This window comes from Daphnia carinata, chromosome 6 (genome assembly GCF_022539665.2).
Source record: "Daphnia carinata strain CSIRO-1 chromosome 6, CSIRO_AGI_Dcar_HiC_V3, whole genome shotgun sequence".
In the NCBI taxonomy this organism is placed as follows: domain Eukaryota; kingdom Metazoa; phylum Arthropoda; class Branchiopoda; order Diplostraca; family Daphniidae; genus Daphnia; species Daphnia carinata.
Genome location: NC_081336.1, coordinates 8,886,719 through 8,907,168, shown reverse-complemented (window position 1 = coordinate 8,907,168; position 20,450 = coordinate 8,886,719). Strand labels below are relative to the sequence as shown.

The window sequence follows — 20,450 nt, the reverse complement described above, 5'->3', positions numbered from 1 at the left end:
CTTGAACAATGGACTAGGAGGTTTCCGGAGGAGTCTCATAATGACCTACGACTATTGATTTCTCTGGCAGAGCTAAAACAGTATCGGGAAGTGCTTGTAGACTTAGCTGCAACAAAAGTAGCTCCGAACATTCTTACCTGACTCAATTCTTACGAGAAATGTTGGAATGCAATATCAAGTTATACATACCCGCCACAAGAAATGCTCATCTGCTAAGTGGCAGACAAGTCCAAATATATATCGACTGTTGATTACACGACTTGTATTACACGACAAAGCTATGGCATTAAAAAAATTCTGCCCATTATGGAGAAGGATCCCGATGCCAAGTTTCCAACGAAGACAGCATATATTCTCTCGCTGATGGTCGATGATCGAGGGCACTGTAATAATCCGGTATGAAATCGTCTTCGTTGATGACCGTGTGGACTCGAAAGTCGTATGCTGACCGCATGCTGTGCCTAAACGTCGTGAATGGCTTCTTGCAAGTCGGGCATTCAAGTTTGATTCGGCACCAACAGACAAGGCACTGGAAGCAGTAGACGTGACCACAGTACGGACGGGACTTGTTTACATGTGGATTCAAACAAATGGCACACTGACCGTCGTCGTAGTCCACAGTTATGCAACTTTTCTCACTGTGGGAGCTAAAAATTTGATTGACAATGCTTGGTAACTTGCCCGAAAGCGTTACGCAAATGACAATCAAAACGAAGAGATGAATGGCCAATAGTGTCCCGACATTAATTAATTCCATCATTTGAGCGATAACCAGTGATGCAAAATTATTGACAGCCGATCAAGACAGTTTACGAATCAGATCAAAATAAAAACAAGCTGGTAGTAGTCAAAATGATTGTTGCAACAGATGAACAAACGTCCGTGTGACGATCGTTTGCAACCAACAACTTCCATTGAAAATCTAAGATAAAATGCCATAAATTACCATTTTGGCTGTAAAAGACAACAGCTAATAATCCACTAACTTTGTTTAGGGTTTACAGTGCAATTGCAATCAACTGCACTACAAAAACTGCGGATCACACCTTATTACAAAACGAACTCCATTGGACTGTGTTGCTGGTATTTGACGCAGAGCCCTCTACCGACACGTTGAAAAGACGTTGATTTTACTGCAACTTGCGATTACCAAATCAGCAAGGTCGTTTTTACCTGAATAAACAAAAAATGGGGTGGTTGACACTGCATCTAAAAGGTCACATATTTCGAAGAATTCATGGGGCGTAAGGGTCGTTTCAAGTCTAATTTTATCACACAGGAACATGCAACGAGATCAAAAGTACGTTGAAGTTCATAGGACTTGGGCATAAAGTTTGTAGTTGTCCAATTTACAGCGACGCTTTTCTTTCTCTTTCCTTCTGCGTTTGTGGTAACTAATTTTAGGCTACTGTTCAGTCGATTTCTAGGAAAGAAGAAAATAGATTTTCCCACTTTCGAGGTTCATCAACAACAACAATTGAAGCGGCAGTTCCATGGCCTCAATCAGCTGGCGATTCAGTAGATTTTCGGCATTGAATGTGTCACCACAAAAGTGGTAGAAAAACAAAATCCTCCAAATTAGAAAGATGTGTTTTTAATTGTGATGTTTGTCCACGGACGAACTCGTCGTAAAGAGCAAAACTCGCGATTTTTGACAGCGTAGATCCGTCACCATGTTGCACCTATCGGTTACCTGCTAAACTAAAGGACACCAAGATTTCATCATTCATTATTTCGCTCTTGGTTTCGTACGTCGTACTGAATCATTAAGCAAATAAAAAATTAATTTGTCGGCTTTTTCTAAGATTTCTTCCTCTGAAGCAATTTGTGTTGATTAGGACTATCTGCCCAGCTATTTCGAGGTACTTACATGAGAGTAGTCTAGCATTAATTGATGTAGCCCTATAGATAGGCAAAGGACCCATTCCATAAAATAATGCTAGCGAAATGAGAATATCACGGAGCTGCACATGAGAAGAAAAAAAAAGCACCGAACCAGAAAAACCTGTAGAATAAGACAATATCATGAGGCAAACAAAAAAACGGTTAATGAGGCAGCTGTTGCACCAGGCATCATACATGTTTTTGCTCATAGACCTTATTAGCAATCAATTATCATCATGACCAAACTTTTCATCTGTCAACCGCTTCAGGACATCCCGTTAAAAGCAATTCCGGAGACAACCGGAATAATAGGTTGATTGGCGGTTAGAAAAGCTCTTCTCCAGACTGTCAAGCGTTGCCGATGACATTGTTGAAGTTGGACAGCATGCAAATTTTTACTTGTTCCTGAGGGAAAAAAAAAGTCGATCATCTTGAAACAACAGAAGAAGAACCTGTTGGCTAGAAAGGCAATTGCCCTTCAATTACTTGGACCTCTATAGTTTTTAAATATTTTTTTAATGATTGCCAAACCGAATTAATACAATAACTCGAAAATATTACTTGGATAGAGAAGACGTCGTTCGTTCGCGATTCGTTGGCATCAAGCAATCTGTCCAATGTCATAGACGGGGCATTAGAGCTGTACAATAACAGTCCTTCAAAGATGCATCTAACAGCCGCTGTCTGGAAATAACATTGACATTTTAAAGCAACAAAAATTTTCCGTTGCAGAAAAGCATCGTCGCTGAACCAGGGAAGCTTACGTTTTAAAATTGAAACATTTGTCTGGGATTAAATACTCAGCTGATCGGATTAAAATCCGACATTTTCATGGATGTGGCAAAAAGGTTTTCACGAGTTCACGCCAAAATGCTGTTGTTGTTTTTTAGGATGTTAGAATCCATCTCTCGCTAGGTCGTGCTTGATAAAACATTCACTATGGCTTTAAAGTGAAGGGAATCCTGGTTTGCGTTCAGCTTGAAAACCTATTTAAAAATACAAAAAAATGGAGCGTTTTCACATGCTTTAGGCCGTCTTTGCATGCAAATGGTTTGAAGATATAGCTCACCGTCAGTCAAAACCAAATGTCTATAGACTTACGTGAAAATGCAGCTATTATTCATAAATGGCAAAGCTTAAAATTGCAAATTCACGATATCAGCTTGCTTCTTGCGAGTTATTGATTTTCCGGGGGGTTTTCCGTTCAAGTTGCAATGCGTCTCAAAGTATTGCTACTTTGCTTTCACAACTTACGCAGACAATCCTCGTATAACCAAGTTCCGATTTCAATTTCGATAAATTGCATAATAGAAAAGTTTGCGCCCTACTCCATAGACGAAGCGTCGTTTTTTCACCATTTTATTGTTTTTCTGACGTCACGGAAATGGTCTCGACGTTTCAGCAGTTCAAACTTTTGTAGTGGATTCTTCCTTTTTCAACTGGGAATGATGATTCTTTAAACTGGATACTCCCAACGATCTTCAATATGAATTCTTGATAACATTCACTGTATGTTGTTCTTCCCAATTTAGTTTAAAATTCCCTGATAATAAGTGGCAAATAAAATTCCAGAAAAGTTTGTTGTACCGTTTTTCATTGAAATGCAAAAATAGAATAGTTCTCCGAAGCAGCAATGTCGGAGGTGGTCATCTGTCTACTGTCATCATTAAAGGTGAACGAACTGGAACCGGACGAATCGCCTTTTAAGAAAAGCATGATCTTTCTAGAGATTCACTTTTCATTTCAGCAATATCTAAAATTCATGAAAAAAAAATTATTAGTTAAGTTATTATCAAATCAATTTGACCTATTTTCTCCAACTTTGAACTAGTTGATTAGTTAAGTTTTGCAATTGCCATGCCTTCGGTGACTGTTGACATCTGCCAGCCTCAATGCTTTTAGTGATGGTATCTGTAGCCAGGCTACCATCGTTAATGGCGGTCTCCAATAAACAGACAAATTTCGTTTGTAAATTAGTTTTTTTTAAAAAAATGTTTAATGGGTAGGCACTTAGCAGTTTTTCTGAGCTTCAACTTTCCTTTTACTAATGATAAATTTCTAACCAAACATTGTGTGACGTACAAGAAAATCTTTTTGGTGGAGGTGTCTCACCGACTTCACGGCCGACATGAAACCTAGTTTCACGTATCTCTTTGTTCAACTAGTAGGCAAGCACAAAAAATCCCTCCCGGACTATTGTAATCGAACTATGTCAAATACCTAACGTTTCTGTTTCATTCAGTATGCGACATACAGTGACACACTTCAGTGTGCCAGAGGTAGACACAGATGTGTAGTGAGTGGCAATGGCCATGCGACAGATCCCTTCCAGCGTATGTTAGGCACACAGATTTACAGCCATATCGGTCAAAACACAATGTAGCACACATATTGACAAAAGAACATGTGGAACTGAACAAACCTTTATTAAATCCAGCTGTTCTTCTCATTTCTATGCACACATGGGCAAACATTTCGAATGCGTGCTGAGTTAATTTTATTATTGCTCTCGTTAATGGCGTCGCGACGTATTGATAATTGATAGTCCCACGTTTTCCCTGTGGACTGACGTCTGCACAGCAACTAAACAGCATATGCACAAATGAAAATGGAAGCAATGGTTCTCGTAGTCTGAACTAGGAAAAGAAAACTTGGTAGTGGTAAAGTTAGAAAGGGCTGCAAATTGGATGCTAATGCAAAAGAATGATTCCGTAATAAAACAATTTCGGAGGATTCAAAACGTGGTGCTTTCTTCCGCGTTTGGCAACGCCTGTGAGTAATGCTACTGAGTTTCACAATTGCTGCAGTGGTGCCAAAACAGGAAAAGCTTTCGGGGGAGGAGAATCCAGAATGCCTGTGTGTGTGTATGTATCTGTATGGCCCAGCAAGTAACAGGAACACGATACAGTACGTCATCCATGAATCAACATGGCTACTGCGAGTGATCGCAGCAGGACGGCCGCTCAAATGAAGGAAGAGAAAAAAGATGGGAACGAAAAGGAGAATATTTGGTAAGTGTTGCTTATATTGTTACGCATGTTGTAAATAAAATTTGCTTGTCGTTGTCGAAGAAACCCGGCCTAGTGTCACTACTGAATTTGCTTTGGTACTTATGGGTGTGACTTTCCCTTCCATATGACTATTGATTTTATATCTGTGTATTATTTTTTGGTAGTACCTAACTATATTGAGCTCTTGACCTTAATGAAGTGTTCTATTATTTTTATTTGAAATTTTTCAATGCATTTTTTTGCCTTTGTAGTTCTTTTAGTTATTAGTTACGTTGACAGTCTGGGCGATCATTTTATCCTAATATGATCTCACATATTTGTAGGGCTTCTGTTTTGAGTGAAGTGCAGCTCAAGGGAACCAACAAATTATCTCCAAATCAGCAAGTAGTTGTCATTGGTTCGTAATTTTTCCTGTTAAGTTTTTTCTCAAAGCTTATGCTAATGAATTTGGCCTTTCACTCTGACAGGTGATAGAGAATCAGGCAAAACCACACTTGTTGCAAAGTTGCAGGGCAATGTTGATCCCAAAAAAGGGTCTGGTCTAGAATATGCATACATTGACGTCAGAGATGAGTACCGAGATGGTGAGAATATTTCACATTGTTACTGGTTCTGAGGTCTCCTCGAAGAGAGATCCATAATTTTCATGATAACTTTACACTTTTTGTTTGACAGATCACACCCATTTGGCTGTTTGGCTGCTGGACGGCGATGCGAGCCATGCTCACCTGCTTCGTTATGCGTTAACAGAGGAAACCTATTCCTCGACCCTATTGATGTTGACAGTTTCGATGACGACTCCATGGGCGATGCTAGATCAGTTACATGAATGGGCGTCCCTGTTACAAGACCACATAGACAAGCTCCCCTTTTCGGCCGAAGCCATCAGGGAATACCAGCACAAATGTATTGAACAACTTCCAATTTCATTTTCTGTGTAACTTGATTGTGACATTCTTGCTTTTTGACAGATGTCCGACGATGGCAGGAATACGTGGAACCGGGCGACGAATTAGAAACGGCTCAGCTGCGACGGACATCTAGACATGTAGATGGAGAAGAGGAAGGCATGGATCACCTGCTTCCCCTTCCCGAAGGAGTCCTTACGCGCAATCTCGGCCTGGATATTGTCGTTGTTGTCACAAAGGCATGGCACAATTTCTTTTCTATGATAGTTTTCTTTTGTTGAACCGAAATTGACAATGTGTTTCTTTTTCTAGACGGACTATATGGCGACTCTAGAGAAAGATCTGGACTACAAAGAGGAGCATTTCGACTTTATCCAACAACACTTGCGCAAGTTTTGCTTGCAATATGGCGCTGCGCTGTTTTATACGTCAGTGAAGGAGGATAAGAACTGCGATTTGCTCTACAAATACCTCGTGCACAGAATATATGGATTAGTGTTCCCAACTCCTGCCTTGGTAGTTGAAAAGGACGCAGTTTTCATGTAAGTATGAAAATGTTGGTTCCTTTTTTAATCAGCTTTTGCAAATATCTCTTTTCTTTAGTCCTGCCGGATGGGATAACGATAAGAAAATTGCAATCCTCTATGAGAATCTGCAGTCCATGAAGCCGGATGATGACTATTCGGATGTCATCAATCGGCCTACAACACGTAAACCGGCCCCCCGCGAGGCTGAGCTTCATGCCGAAGATGAACAGAACTTTCTTTCTCGTCTGTTGCAACAACTGCAGCAGCAACAGCCAGCTCCTGTTGGCATCTCCGGTGCAGTCAACGGTTCAACAGCTTCGCCTACACCAGCTGGAACAGGTGTCAATTCCCCTTCTGCTGGAACCCCTATCCGAGGGGTTCAAGTCCAAAAGCCTGTTGATCGTCGTAGTTCCTCTTCGGCCATTCCTAATCAAGTACGTTGTAAACTAATTGATCGTTATTCTCTGATCGAATTCGGTTTGATAAATAGATGGATCCCATAAAGACTGGAATCACTGGCACATCCGAAGGTGTATTGGCCAACTTCTTCAATTCGCTGTTGAAGAAGTCATCGTCAACAGCCCCACCGGCTGGCATGCTTCAAACTGGAGGTATATCTGCTAACCTTTGTTGTTAATTATTTTGGTTTGCTTTTTTTAATGGTTAAATATTGTTTGAACTCTAGATCGAGTCAGCGTGTCCAATTCTGGCGCTCCTGCTTCGGGAAATGAAGGTTCTCCCGTTCCCGGCTCTCCGGACAAACTGAATTTGGTGAGTCGGCCGGGAGAAGTGGCCGCCGAGCTTGACCGGTTGGCTCAGTCTGCCTCTTCCAGGCTCAATCCAATACCACCAGTGCCCGTCTCGACCAATGTGGATAACTCCTCATCCGAATGCTGATCTTGTTTACCTGCACCACACCTTTTCGTTTCCCTCCCTCACCCAAGACTCTCAAATCGGCGTAATTGTTTATCCCTTTTCCTAGATTTTTCTAATTTAATTCAAGTCGCGATATATTGGATTTGATGTACTGGGTTGATTTTTTTTTCTTCCAGTCCTGCTCTTGTATTGTTCATTTTTTTTTATTACGTGCCTACAAGCCGGTCGTAATGCTAAAGGAAAACCCAGACGCGAGCTAAGGGAGAGGTTAAAATTAATTAATTTAATGATTCTGCAGCTTATTCTATTCAACATTTCTGTAAATAACCAGAATGAAAACATCAACATGTCCTCAGTCCTTTGATTTCCGTCTTGGTTTCTTTTTTTGTTGTTTGTCAGCGAGCCATTTGTAGTGCAACTCTCCTGTAATTTCCTGGCAAAATTGCGGATGAAAAAAGTATTACGGCCCACTGAATATACATAGATAACCAGTCTAACACACCAAATCCCTTTTTTCCTGTAGATCAAGATTGAAGCGTAATGGTCAACAACTTTCTTTTTTTGTTTTTGTTTAGTTATTTTTTCATTTATTATTTTATTTTTTTTCTTGAAAATTTTTTTGAAATTGCTTTAATTCAATCATTTGTTTTTGAGAAATTCACATCTCGAAAAGGGTTAGGCGAACTGTCTTTCTTTACGATGTGGTAGTGGCCACATTGGCCGCTCCATCCTTATTTGCAGCTGCGGCAGTTTTTCGGATGTTGGAAATAAAATTAGTGAAACTCAAATACATTTTTTAACGGAAAAGTTTTGTTAAAGTTTACCACAAAAAATATTTCAAGTTCTTTTGTTAATGCTAAACGTGATTTTAAAAACTGGCAATGTTGTATCATCCGGCCATCGTAAGGTGTTCTTTTTTCTTTATTCGAAGGGGTTACTATTGCGAAGTGTGGGTCGTTCTTCGCACGTGTTCGCCATCTTATTCTTGGAGAAGCGTTTTTACAACGAACCTTTTGAGGTTTCAGTTGGTAGGTCATTGTTGTTACAATGATAAGTGTTCAGTCGTTCTAACTTAAATCTTGTGATGTTGCAGAGATTTCATGTAAATCTAGTCAGTGGTGAAAATGGTGGGTGCTAGTATGCTAGTACACGTAACTCACATTGATGATTCCCCCCGAGGTCGTCAAGGACCGTGTGTCTATTTCTGGGGGATGACCCACGACCGAAGCCTGTATTTGTTAATGGAAAAATATCTCGAATCTGTCCGACATTATCTGGAAATAATGCCTCCTCCACTGAATCTAAATGTGTTGGATCAAGTTTGTTGTGTGCTGATAAATCACCAGTGGCACAGGGCAAGAGTGCCCGAACCCAAACTCAGCCATTCAGGCACAATTGAAGTTTTTTGCATTGATTCTGGAGATACTCACTCTGTTCCTTTAGCATTTGTTCGAACATTAGATATTCCTGGGCATGAGGCTGAACACATACGAGAGTGGCCTCCTTTGGCAAGCAAATTCATCCTTGCTGATATGGTAGCCCCCCGTGGACCTGGGTCTCGTTCTCAGTGGAGTGAGCCTGCCATGATGTTCTTGAAAATTCATGTGGAAAACAGAACATGGAAAGCTGCACCAATGGGGATGTATGGTGAACACCAAGGTGTGCGCCTCTTTGACTCTAACAATCAACTTTTGGCAACCTTGATGATTCAACAAGGATTGGGTGTAGCCGCACAGACATACCATGAAGCATTAAACATGTGTGATGTGCTTGAAAGACAACCTGCCTACATGAAGGCTGCTGCCAACATTGGCCACATAGGAGGCAACAGTTCGGCCGCCAACAACACACTACCACCTGCGTTCGCTATCCCATCTACTTATCGTGACCAACACCCTGCTTTTACGGTGACGACAAGCTACTCCTCGAAACAATCGCCAATCCCTCCCAGAGCGTTCGTAACGAACGATATACCTCACAGCGGAAGGCACGATGTCATCGTAACACACATTCCCGACGGACCTCTAAAATTCTACGTTCAACTGAAAAGTGAAATCAAAGATCTTATGAGCTTACGCAAAAAACTCGACACTGTAGTTCCCCGTCCGATGCATGGAAAACCGAAGCTTGGTACCCCATGTATTGCAGTTTCTCCTACAGATAAGCTTTTCCATCGCGGATTGATCACAGGCATCAACGAGGGTGGTAACCAATGCAGTTGCACTGTCTATTTCGCCGATATTGGAACGCAAGAGCCGGTTAGCCTTTCCTTGATTTGCCACATCCCGGATGAATTGCTGATGCCCCGCTTGTTTGCCTATCGCGTGTCTTTATTTGGTGTGGAAGAAGTTTTGAAACTCACTGGCCTGAAAGAAATATTCACTGCACTGGTGAATTCAGCCGCCCATCTGCAAGTTGAAGTTGTGGAAGATGATGAGGGGAAACAGAAAGTAAATCTCTATGATCCCAGCGGCCATAGTTTACACGAAGTTCTTATTTCGATTCAGTCGAACCTTCTCGCAACAAAATTTCAAACCGTCACCCCAAGCCCATCAACCCCACCGAAGAGTAATGTGGTTCCTACTTGCGTTACGGATGTAAGTATAATCAAAGTTTGCATGCTTTCCAACAGTTGTGTAACTTTCAAATTTTGTTTACGTCCATCAACAGATTTCTCCCGTTCAAATAGATTTGGAAGAAAGCCTTTGCGTGATCCATCCAGAGAACCCCGGCTGTTTTTTTGGACAGTTTGAGAAGATCCCCGTCAACAGTCTGAATGAAATGGTTTCGGAGCTCACGACAGTGTATTCTTTTAATCCCAATTCTCCACTTCTGTATGCAGATGTTAGGAGCCACCTTGGCCATTACGGCGTAGTTTTGTGGGAAGAAGACAACAATTTCTATCGCATTCAGATAACCAAGGAGATGGTGAATGACGCAGAAATTCACTTCATCGATTACGGAAATTTTCTTGAGGTGCCCCGATGCAAAATCCTTGCTCCTCTTGAAGGTTTGACGCGCTTCCGCCATCCACCTTTCGGCATACATTGCAGGCTAGAGGGTGATGTGGCCTTGTCCGTCTCGGAATGGAAAGAGGCCATCTTGGATAAGTCGGTTGTGGTTACAGTGGGAAAGTGTGAAAATGGAATTTATTCCGCCACATTGACAAATGATCCCTGCAATTATGAAATTGTCAAAATGGTTTCAAAAAAGGTTACCCCGACATGCAAGGTGTCACACAATAGTGAGTTCTTCGTTTTTCATTAATTCACCGATTGTTGTTGATTTAATTATTTCCTTTTCAGCACCAGGGGTCATCGTACGCAGTGATTCATCGTCTGCTGCGGCTCAAGTAGTGCCTCCAGCAGAGCCACAGCGACCAAGCGATGATCGACGAAGGAGAAACAAAGATGTTGTCAATTTTGGAAGAAGCCATTACGTGCACCCCAATGCAAAAGAAGCTAACTGGAGAACAGCCGGAGCAGAAGAAACGCAAACGTCGGTTCAAACGAAATTGTCCAGTAAAGAATCTAACTGGAGATCCTCAGCAAATCCCATTCAAGAGGTCATACGGGCGCCGCGAGGTCCCCCTCCCGCAATGGCCAACCAGGAGATCAAAGGTCCGGTAGGATTCCAGAGATTAGGGTCGACCGAAAAATCACAATCTCTAGTTACAAAGCTCACACCTGAACTGTCACCTTCTGCCATAATCCCAATATTACCCAAGCCAGTCGCAATGGTCGCTGTCCAAAAAGAGCTCAGTTACCCTGCTCAAGTCCCTCCTAATGCGGGGAAGCAAATTGAAGTGATCTGCGTTGCTAATCCTTCAAGTTTCTACGTTCGTCTCATTGAAACCAGTTCGCTGCTGGCCGACATGGTTCGCAAGCTGAACACGTTGTACTCTGGTAAATTTCGATGAAGCATTATCTAATGTCACTTGTTTAATCTGTGGATTTTTTTATTTGTTCAAAGACGAAACTCAAGGATTCATCCTAAATGCCAAAATGGGTTCTGCTTGTGCGGTGCAGTATGAAACAGACAACCAGTGGTACCGTGGAAAGATAATTGAATTGAAGGAGTCTTCTTTAACACCTCAGTTCACCGTGCTTTTTGTTGACTATGGCAATACCCAGCTGTGTTCTCTGAAACAAGTAAAATATGTTGACGAGTCCTTTGTTCAACTACCAGCACTAGCTTACCACTGCAAGCTGGAAGGAACAGAAGGTTCCCGGACTTGGACGATTGAAGAAGAAAACAAATTCAAAGAATACAGCATGGACAAAACTCTTACCGCCACATTCGCTGCCTGCGATTCTGAAGGCAAATACCCCATACGACTGGTCGATGAAAATGGAAGTGTTAAAATCATCATCAATGACCTGTTTGTGACAAAATCAACATGCCTTTCACCACCTAGTGAAGGGTATACCTATCTTCCGGTACCCGAAACGCCAATCGATGTAAACGTTGCGTGGTATCATAACCCAGGTAGGATCTTCACGAGCCCAGTGGATCTCTCCGCGTATCAAGTAAAGCATATTTTTTTTTTCAAAGAACTTCAGATTATTTTTGATTCATGATTAACATGTTTTCCATCAAATGCTAGAGTGAATTGGATGAACTTGAAAAGTTTTATTCGTGCTTATCGCACGATGAACTGGTAGAGGACCAACCCAGAGTTGGATTGCCTTGCGTGGCTCGCTTTACTGGAGACGAACGTTACTACAGATCACGCATTCTAGCTATTCAAGATAGGGTAGCCAAAGTACTCTTTGTTGACTACGGAAACGACCAGGACACTCCGTTGGCGCAGTTGAAACGGATTGTTCCGCGCTTCATGAAATTTCCACAGCTGGTAACTTTAAATATTACGTTCTTACTATGTAATGCAAAGACTAATCAAGTCTCGAATTGTTTTTGTAGACGTGGCATTCGAAGTTGAAGGGAGTGAAGAAAATGGCTACTGGCCCACTCAATCCCAATCCACAAAAACACATAGCCGCCTGCTTTTTAACTGAACAGACGCTCTCCGCATCGTTCCATCCTGTTGGTCCAGGTAAACGTTACTTTACTAATCATACAGTGATTATATCATACGAATTTCATTAATTGTTAGATAACAACGGAATATTCGAAGTGAACCTGGTAGTTCCCGGGATTGGCGATGTGGCGCAATACTTGATTCAACAAAAAATCTTGGACAGCATCCCAGTAGAAACTGAAACAAAATATGCGGTCCAGAATTTAAATTTCACTCCAGGACAAATCATTTCCACTCAAGCCGTAGCTCCTTACATCAAATCAGCCACCGAGTTCTGGGTTCAGTTAGAACCGCAATCGATCTTTGCCATCACGAAACGTATTGACACTTTGGTCCTTGATCCCAAGTTCACTAACTCCAAAGATTATACGGCCTCGGTCGGCGAGCCTTGCATGGCGTTCTTCGCCGACGATGGTTGCTGGTATCGCGCCATTGTCGAATCTGTTAACGGGGACACTGCGACCGTCCATTATGTGGATTACGGCAACAGTTGCGCAGTAAACATCAGCGATTTGCGACCGCTACCAGTGGATGTGTCTCAACAACCTGCCGCTGCTTATAAATGCAGTGTAGTTGGAGCAGAAGCTTTCACTGAAGAAGTTTCCCTGGCTTTTGAAACTCTCATTGTCGAATTGGAAGCCTTCAGCGTACACTGCGTGAACGTGATCGATGGAACCCTGAACGTTCGCCTCTTCTCCACCGATGGCGTTGACTTGATTGAACAGCTGTGTAACTCGCACTTGAATCGACCACAGATCGAAGAACTACATGTCGTAAATGTGGTCAGTGCTCCCATTCCAACAACCGAATCACAAGATGAAGTAATCGCTGAAGAAAGTGCGCTTGTCACTTGTTCAGTGATAGAAGAGGACGTTCACCATACACCTGTGATGCCAGAGCCACCCACGTCAGAGTCGGTCACGGAGGGTCAACCGCCCATTGATTGTGTGAAGGTGTACGTCACGTATTCCGTATCTCCAAATGAGTTCTGGCTTCAACTGAGGCAGAACAATGACGTGTTGATTGGAATGTTGGACGAAATAGCCGATACTTACGAGGCTGATAAAGAATCATTTCGAATCGAGGGGCAACCCGTTGTCCATCAGATTTATGGAGTGCATCACCCCACTTACTGCGCATGGTACCGCGCCAAGGTCATCAACATTTCCGAAGACATTGCAGAAGTTCAGTTCATCGATTACGGTGATACTCTCAGCGTCCCACTGGAAGATGTACTGAATTTGCCTGAGAAATTCTTAAACATTCCGGCCATGGCCATCCAGGGAAATTTGTCTGTGGAATCGTCGGAAGCGATTGCAGTAAAATTCAACGACGTTTGTTTCGAGTCGGACGATATGCACTGGGCGTCATTGGGAACGGACGATAACGGCGTGCAATTTGTGAAATCGCTTTTCATCGGAGACTCCAACGTTCTCGATTTGATTGCCGTGGAAGAATCCGTAGCTGCCCCCTACGATATCAGCCTATCAACGATTCCCGAGGCCTTAATGGAACAGTCGGCACAAACGCCAACGGGAGGGGACGCAAGCCATGGCTCGTCACCAGACAGAAACGTCGAAGTTCTCGTTTGTTCCGAAGAGCTATCGTTCGGCAACCCACTGGAACCTGAGACAGAAATAAAAATCGAAGACGATTCATCTCTCGATCTCACACAACTGCCAACATTGGACTTGAATTTTGCTCCTGGCCAGCGGATGTCAACGTACGCCTCGGTATCGCACATCGAATCGCCCACAGAGATTTGGATTCAATTGGACCCGACCGCTGTCGATAACCTGATGTCCGAGATCGCCGCTGTAGATATATCTAGCTTAGTTACAGCGAAACCGCAGGTGGGCGGTCATTGTCTAGCGCTGTTTCCAGACAATGGACAATGGCATCGTGCCGTCGTAACTCAGAGAGACGCTGGATCGAATGAAGTACGCGTATGTTACGTCGATTACGGAAACTCTTTGATGTTAAACAATGAAGATCTTCGAGTTTTGTCGGCCCATTTTGCTGAGCGACCCGCGTTGGCTTTCAAGTGCGCGTTGGACGGGATCGAACGCAACGTCATATCATCTCCAAGCACCGATCAATGCATTTCCGTTCTCCAGGAAGAAATTCTCACCGTCACCTTTTCCAGCAGGACGTCTGACTGTATTTACGTCCGACTGTTCGACACGACAGGATCCGATCTCAACGAAAAACTGGGTCTACCTGAAACGTTCAAAGTTGAAAATGTCGGGGCGAACCTTTTGGAATTCACGGCCTTTGACGATGTGGAAATGGCGTCGCCGTTACTGAAAGCCACCGAGTCTTCCGTTTCCAACCTTTTAGACGAGCAACGTGTTATGCCGTTAGAAATGGCTCCTACGGTTGAAGACACGAGAGAAATTGTTGCTGGACACGCGGAAATTTGCAATGCAGAAGCCGTTGATGTTATGCAGCGGATTGCAGTGAAAGAGGTCGAGCAAGCCGATGGGTTTGTGCAAATCGCGGATGGACACCCACAGAAGGACGCGGGCGTAATCGATTGGATGCAGCCAGGGGCAATGAAAGCGAACGACGCGAGCTTTCCACGAGTTGCGACATTGCAATTAGAAAATCATGAAGACAAAATAGAACATCGTTGCGAACATACTGTGACCGAAGAGGATAACTTCATCATTCATTCTACGCAGATTGCTGTTGATTGTCCAGAATATACGGAGGAGGCAATGGCCGATGGAATGCAACAACTGACTGTCGAAGAACATCATTTTCCCGCCAGTCCAGTGCGAGTCGCTGTCGGAGATTCGAAAATCGAGGCAAAGGAAGTTGCGGATAGCGTACAACAAACTCCAGTCAAGAGTGACGACCTGGTTGGAAGTTTTATGCCAATCGCGCCTGCATATTTAGAAAACGAAGGAGAAGAAGTAGCGGATCGAATGCAACAAGTGGCCATAACGGAGAGCGATCTTCCCGAAAGCTTTAGCGAGTCGATCGATTCGTTGATGCGCCAAGCTATACTGCAACAAAACGTGGAGCTGAAAGAAAACGAAGTTCGCGAACAGTTAGCCATCCTCGAACAAGAAGTAGCCCGTGCAGATGGTGGCGCGGAAATTGACGCGCAAGAAACGACGCATTTGGCGTCGCCCAATGCGGAAACAACAGAGAATTTAAACGTCCCTGAACACGAGTTTACGCATATTGTCGGCTCACATGCGGATACTACCTCAATCGTATTACGTCCTCCCGTTGAGCTTCCAGCCATTGACAGCGTGGCACTCGAAGGATCGGTCGTTGCTGCATCGGCAAAGGCGGAAGAAGGAAGAACGGGAAATGCCCCAATCCCCGATCCGTGCTCCCATTCTGACCGGACGGTCGGGGAAAATTTGTTCGATGAACGGGTCGTGATGCAGATCAAAACTGAAGTCGTATCCGATCATGAAGATGATGCCGTACCGAAAGGGAATGTGTACGTGTCGTACATCGTGTCTCCAGGTGATTTCTGGATGCAGAAAACCGAAGATGAACAAACGATAGGTGATCTCGACTACCAGATGTCCGACTTGAATCTCGATGCTTCATCGAAATATGAACTGAAAGAACCACTCATGGTTGGCAACATTTACGCAGCTAAACATCATGGTTACGGTATGTAAATGTGGTGGTCATTCTCCTCCCATCTTTCCTTGTTTTGTTTTGTTTTTTTATGCGTTTGTCTTTGTAGGCTATTGGTACAGAGCCAGACTGCTGAAATTCGAAGACAACTTGGCCGAAGTGATTTTTGTTGATTACGGAGACACGAGGGTGGTTACAACTGCGGACATCCGCCACCTTCCGCGAGTTTTGCAGGGCGTTCCCCCTTGGCGTTTCACGCTAAATTGGCCGCTTTGCATTTGGACTGCTGGCCTGAAAAGACGACCAACGTCATGAAGGAGCTCTGCCGTCCCGAAGACGTTTGCCGAGCAACGTTTCGCACCAAAGACGTCGATGGCATCGTCGAGGTGGATTCTCTCGTCTGCGGCAATTGCGACGTCGTGAGTGCAATCCTTACCAGCCTGGTGTGTGAACATCACGTTGACGCGCCCTCGCTGCAGCATGTTGCGCAACCCGTCTTGCCACAGCGCAACGAACCGTACGCTGGAACGCCTCAGGTGGATGCCCAGCTCTTTTTCATCCGTGTCCAACCGGACAAGGATGTTGTGAAAACAAGTCACAACCTCGTCGAAGGTGAAGGGAATCTTCCAGTTGAGTGAATGCTACTTAACAAGTATTGGTAAAAAAAAAAAAAAAAAAATCCCATTCAAATTTTTTCTTTCGTCTCATTGTTTACACAACTGTTTTTTCTTCTTGATTTCAAAAAGCAAATTCTAAATATGTTAACTCAGTACCTTTAACTGTTGAGAGCCAAATTTGGCAATTTCTTTTTTTTTTTTTTTTCGCTGTCAATCCGAGGACTTGTATTGTCTTTGAAGCCTTTGGATATCGGAAATTCATCTCCTTTGTTCTGTTAACCAAGAGTCGACTCGAACAAGGTTTCCAATAAAAGTTCGTCTCGTTTCCTTTCACGTTTCCAATAGTATCTACATGTATGTGGAATAATATTTTTTTTTCCAAAAGGTTTTCCCCGACAGCATTTGGATACGTACAATACCGGCGTTTGAGTAGTGATGAATTGGCTTTTTAAAGTTTTATTTTTGTTTTCCCGCTTCGAATTTTGCCCATTTCGCGTCTTGTCTTGACAGCTGATCGTGAAAAGAGAAAGATGATTGACTAGTCTAATCGGCAAATACGTGAGGGAGGCCAGAGAATGGTGAATGTGTCCGGCCCTTGGCAGTCACCTGGAAGGGGTTTATTTTCGAGAGCCATTTTCTTTCAACAGGCTTTTGTACTGTTGAAAAACATGTTTGTTTGTTTTTTTGTTTTTTTCCTCCAGAGATTCTGCATCGAAAGTGTCCTTTTTAAACCTTGATGTGGATTTCCGTGTGACCATCGAAAAACATTTTTCATCTTTATTCGTGAATTTTCATCGCCATCCGATCAAGTTTTGTGTTGTCTCTAAAGGTAAATTGAACTTGTTTCTCGCATTTATCGAATGGAGTTAACGGGTTCATTCCACAGGAAAAATGCACGAGCCATCGATTGGGAATCGATCTGAAACTCGTCTATGCACCAGCATTTGATTCAAGGTAAAAGATATAGAAATAAGATATTCCTCAATTATAAATGATGTAAATTAGAAATAAGATTCTGATCTAACCTTTTTCGTAAATGTTTTAGATGTAGCCGTTAAGCGAATAGCACCGTCGTTTTAAGATATCCGCCTGCGATGTTTGGAATTGCAGCTGATGGAAAAGGATGAAGCCACCAACGAATTTAGTACTCAATTCATCGAAAGGGAAAATGTGAATCGTTACCTGCGGCTCAACCAACAACGCGCAGCCGACCCACACTCGAGTTTTGAAGTATACTTGTTGATCATCCATTCATTTCAGCTTTGATGACCATTCTAATATTTGCCCGTTTGATGTTTATGTGGGGGGGGGGGGGGAGAGGCTGGAGGATTTCAAGCGCAGCTGTTGAAAATTTGGCGGAGAAACTGGTCGGAATAACCTTCGCTGTTTTGCGGATGCCAACGAAAAATTTCGTGTCCTTTGTCCAGCATCCGGGCAGTTTTTGGACGATTGTTGTTATCCTATCCTTGGCGTTCCAGTCTTAAGCTGACGCGGACTGTGCATTTAGATCAGCGGTCTGAGAAGGTCATCGACGTCATAATGGCCATCTGTCAGTGGTGCGCGCGTGTGCTCACGTCAAAAACGAAATGGATGGTGTCATTCAGGTAAATAAAATTTAAAAAGAAAAGGAAAAAGCTTTTTGTCGGCGACATGGGCACGGGTAGACGCAGTGCTAATCCAACTTTGCGTGTATAGATAAAGAGTAATCCATCCGACCCACGAAAGCAAGCCATGGCCATTACGGAAGGGGGAAGCTCTAACGTACACGTTCAAGGATTCAAGGCTGAAATTCTCTTCCAGTTGATCAAACGGATTCGACATCCCCGCCGTCGTTGTAAGTCTTTGTTTTTTTTTTTTGTTTTTTTTTTAAATGATATTCACTAAGTCAGTTGTGAACTTTAGCGAAAATTCGTACTTTTCCTGGAAGTTCCTTAAAAAAAAAAAAAAAAAATCCCTTCGTTCGTAGCCCGTGAGCTCAGACTAAGTCACGAAATTTTAGAATTTTTTGACTTGCCGTTGTTAGTTTTTTTTTTTTTTTTTTTTTTTTTTTTTTTATTCGATGCATTTAGCAATGCCTCCGTCTGGCCGGGGTCGAGGTATTCAGACATTTTTTTTTTCCCCCCCTCTAAGTTTTTTATGGTTTCGCGCCCTGTTCCTCTTTTGACACTGCTACGTCTTCCGGTTGAAATGCGTTCGTGAATCCCGAATAGCCTTCCCTATGCGCGCCCTCCATGTCCCGTCGGGCCATTCTTTCTGACAGCTCAGGCGCTTTATTTATTTATTTATTTTATTTATTATTATTTTTTTTCTAGCTCGTTCTAGAACGGAATTCCATGGGATGACGAAGGGAAAAAAAAAAAATAAATAATAAATTGGAAAGAGAAAGGGAATTCGTTTTTTTCTTGCTAGGAATGAAAGCAAAAACGATTTAAGAGTCGATTGTGTGGAGCATTGTAATCGAATGTACAAGTATAGAAACGATGGGAAGCTTGTTATTGTTGTTTTGCCCGTTTTTTTTTTTTTTTTTTTTTCTTTTCTTTTTCTTTGCTTCCCATTCCTACTTGAAAAAAGTCAGCCGGCCGAAGCACGTTCACGTCAATTCGTGTCCACTTGGACGTTTCGTATTTCCTATCCGTAACAACAGTTCCCTGACTCCTTTCTCTTTTATTTTTCACTTCTATTCACTCGTCGTTTTCTTCTTCTTGTTAAAGGTTGTTAACATGGCCAGCGTGGTAGAGGAAAAAGCAATTGTTTGCGTGGAATCGTCCGAATGTTGGCCTATTGTCGGTGGCGCGTAGTTTCAAAAACAGAGAGAAACGCCGTACGTGTGTGTGTGTGTGCGCGCGTTCGAGTAGGGTGGGTTCATTCGCTTCGGCTAATTGTTTTCTTCACAAAAAAAAAAAAAGGAGATTAGAACTTGCGCAGCGACTTGTGTAATATGACACCCACACTTCCGTGAGCCCCGTCCCTCTCTGTTCCTATGGGGTTTGGGGGATTTTGAGGGAAACCAAATGAACGGGAGAGAGAGTTTTCCTTTTAACTTGGTCGGATCAAATAGTTTTCAGGGATAATGATTTTCGTTTTTTTTTTTTTCTTGGGGGCGGGGGTTGGGTTTGGTCGAAGCGAAAGTGTGTAATTGAATTTACACCATTGTTTTGGTTTTTACCGCGGTGCTAAAAAAAAAAAAAACCAAATGAACACGAAAGGAAAGGGTGGGAGAACGAATGATGAGATTTTCATTCATTTGCGGTCGTCGTGCCAAATTCGCCATGTACAAATCAGTTAAATTACTTTTTCTTATGTTTTTATTATAATTATTTATTCGCATCCCGATCGCACTGCTGGCGGTTTAATTGATTTGAAGGCGCTTCTGACGAACGTTTTTTTTTGGGGGGGGGGGGGGGGAGGTTTGTTGCTTAAAACTCGAATTACAATAGTAAGGGTCGAATCAAACAAATTAGAAACGAAGTCTTTTTGAGGATGGCGATACGTTGAGCCAATTAGCCAAGTACCGGTTTTCGTGTGTGTGTGTGTGTGACGCGCGCGTGTGGGGGACACACTAGAGACCAGCATAGAGGAGCGCTCGATATCTAGGGCTTTAACAAATGCCAATCGGAAGAACCCGATCTTCTTCTTTTGTTTTTTTTTCTTTCTTTCTTTCTAGTCACGATACAATTCCTTTTTTTTTTCTTTTTCTTTTTTTTGTCCTCTCCTTGTCGGTTCCGGGACCTAGAAACGCGTTTACTGTGTAATCGCCAAGTGCCACCCCGTTACCGGTAAGGAAGGCCAACCCAAATGCCCCGCGTGCGACCGAATGCAAAAGACGTTTTGAGGACAACCGACATTCTTTATTTGGCCATGCGTTTGCCTTGTTTGATCGGCTCGTAACACAACCGAGTTTTCAATGTTCTCTTGCCATCTTTGAAATGTTTTAGAGCTTGAGCGTATAAAGAGCATCAAATCAAACTCGATGGGGCCAC

General features: G+C 43.0%; 2 protein-coding genes and 1 long non-coding RNA gene across 3 annotated transcripts; 2 read left to right on the top strand and 1 right to left on the bottom strand.

The window, feature by feature from the left end:
* Nucleotides 1-779: 779 nt before the first annotated feature.
* Nucleotides 780-3,591, bottom strand: LOC130699545 (uncharacterized). Its single transcript, XR_009003448.2, has 6 exons — nt 3,472-3,591; nt 2,954-3,403; nt 2,649-2,870; nt 2,446-2,568; nt 987-2,289; nt 780-922 (listed from the first exon to the last, which is right to left on the bottom strand). It is a non-coding gene; the product is annotated as an uncharacterized LOC130699545 (long non-coding RNA).
* Nucleotides 3,592-4,746: 1,155 nt separating this feature from the next.
* Nucleotides 4,747-7,570, top strand: LOC130699530 (cytoplasmic dynein 1 light intermediate chain 2-like). Its single transcript, XM_059495598.1, has 9 exons — nt 4,747-4,895; nt 5,219-5,292; nt 5,363-5,479; nt 5,571-5,801; nt 5,867-6,042; nt 6,116-6,345; nt 6,407-6,764; nt 6,821-6,941; nt 7,016-7,570. The coding sequence occupies exons 1-9, from the start codon at nt 4,813-4,815 to the stop codon at nt 7,225-7,227; spliced, it is 1,602 nt and encodes a 533-aa protein (XP_059351581.1). The 5' UTR covers nt 4,747-4,812; the 3' UTR covers nt 7,228-7,570.
* Nucleotides 7,571-8,117: 547 nt separating this feature from the next.
* On the top strand, nt 8,118-16,765 carry LOC130699525 (uncharacterized). The gene is given in 10 exon segments (XM_057521791.2): nt 8,118-8,234; nt 8,300-9,803; nt 9,877-10,450; nt 10,512-11,111; nt 11,179-11,735; nt 11,813-12,061; nt 12,130-12,262; nt 12,323-15,886; nt 15,963-16,097; nt 16,100-16,765. Coding segments are annotated over 9 exon segments (7,677 nt in total). The 5' UTR covers nt 8,118-8,234; nt 8,300-8,330; the 3' UTR covers nt 16,492-16,765.
* Nucleotides 16,766-20,450: the final 3,685 nt, after the last annotated feature.

Bases quoted from the DNA above. Each gene is read 5' to 3' on its own strand.
- LOC130699530 (XM_059495598.1), top strand. From the start codon at position 4,813: ATGGCTACTGCGAGTGATCGCAGCAGGACGGCCGCTCAAATGAAGGAA. The intron at 6,043-6,115 runs GCATGGCACAAT...TTCTTTTTCTAG, and splicing joins TTGTCGTTGTTGTCACAAAG to ACGGACTATATGGCGACTCT. The intron at 6,765-6,820 runs GTACGTTGTAAA...TTTGATAAATAG, and splicing joins CTTCGGCCATTCCTAATCAA to ATGGATCCCATAAAGACTGG.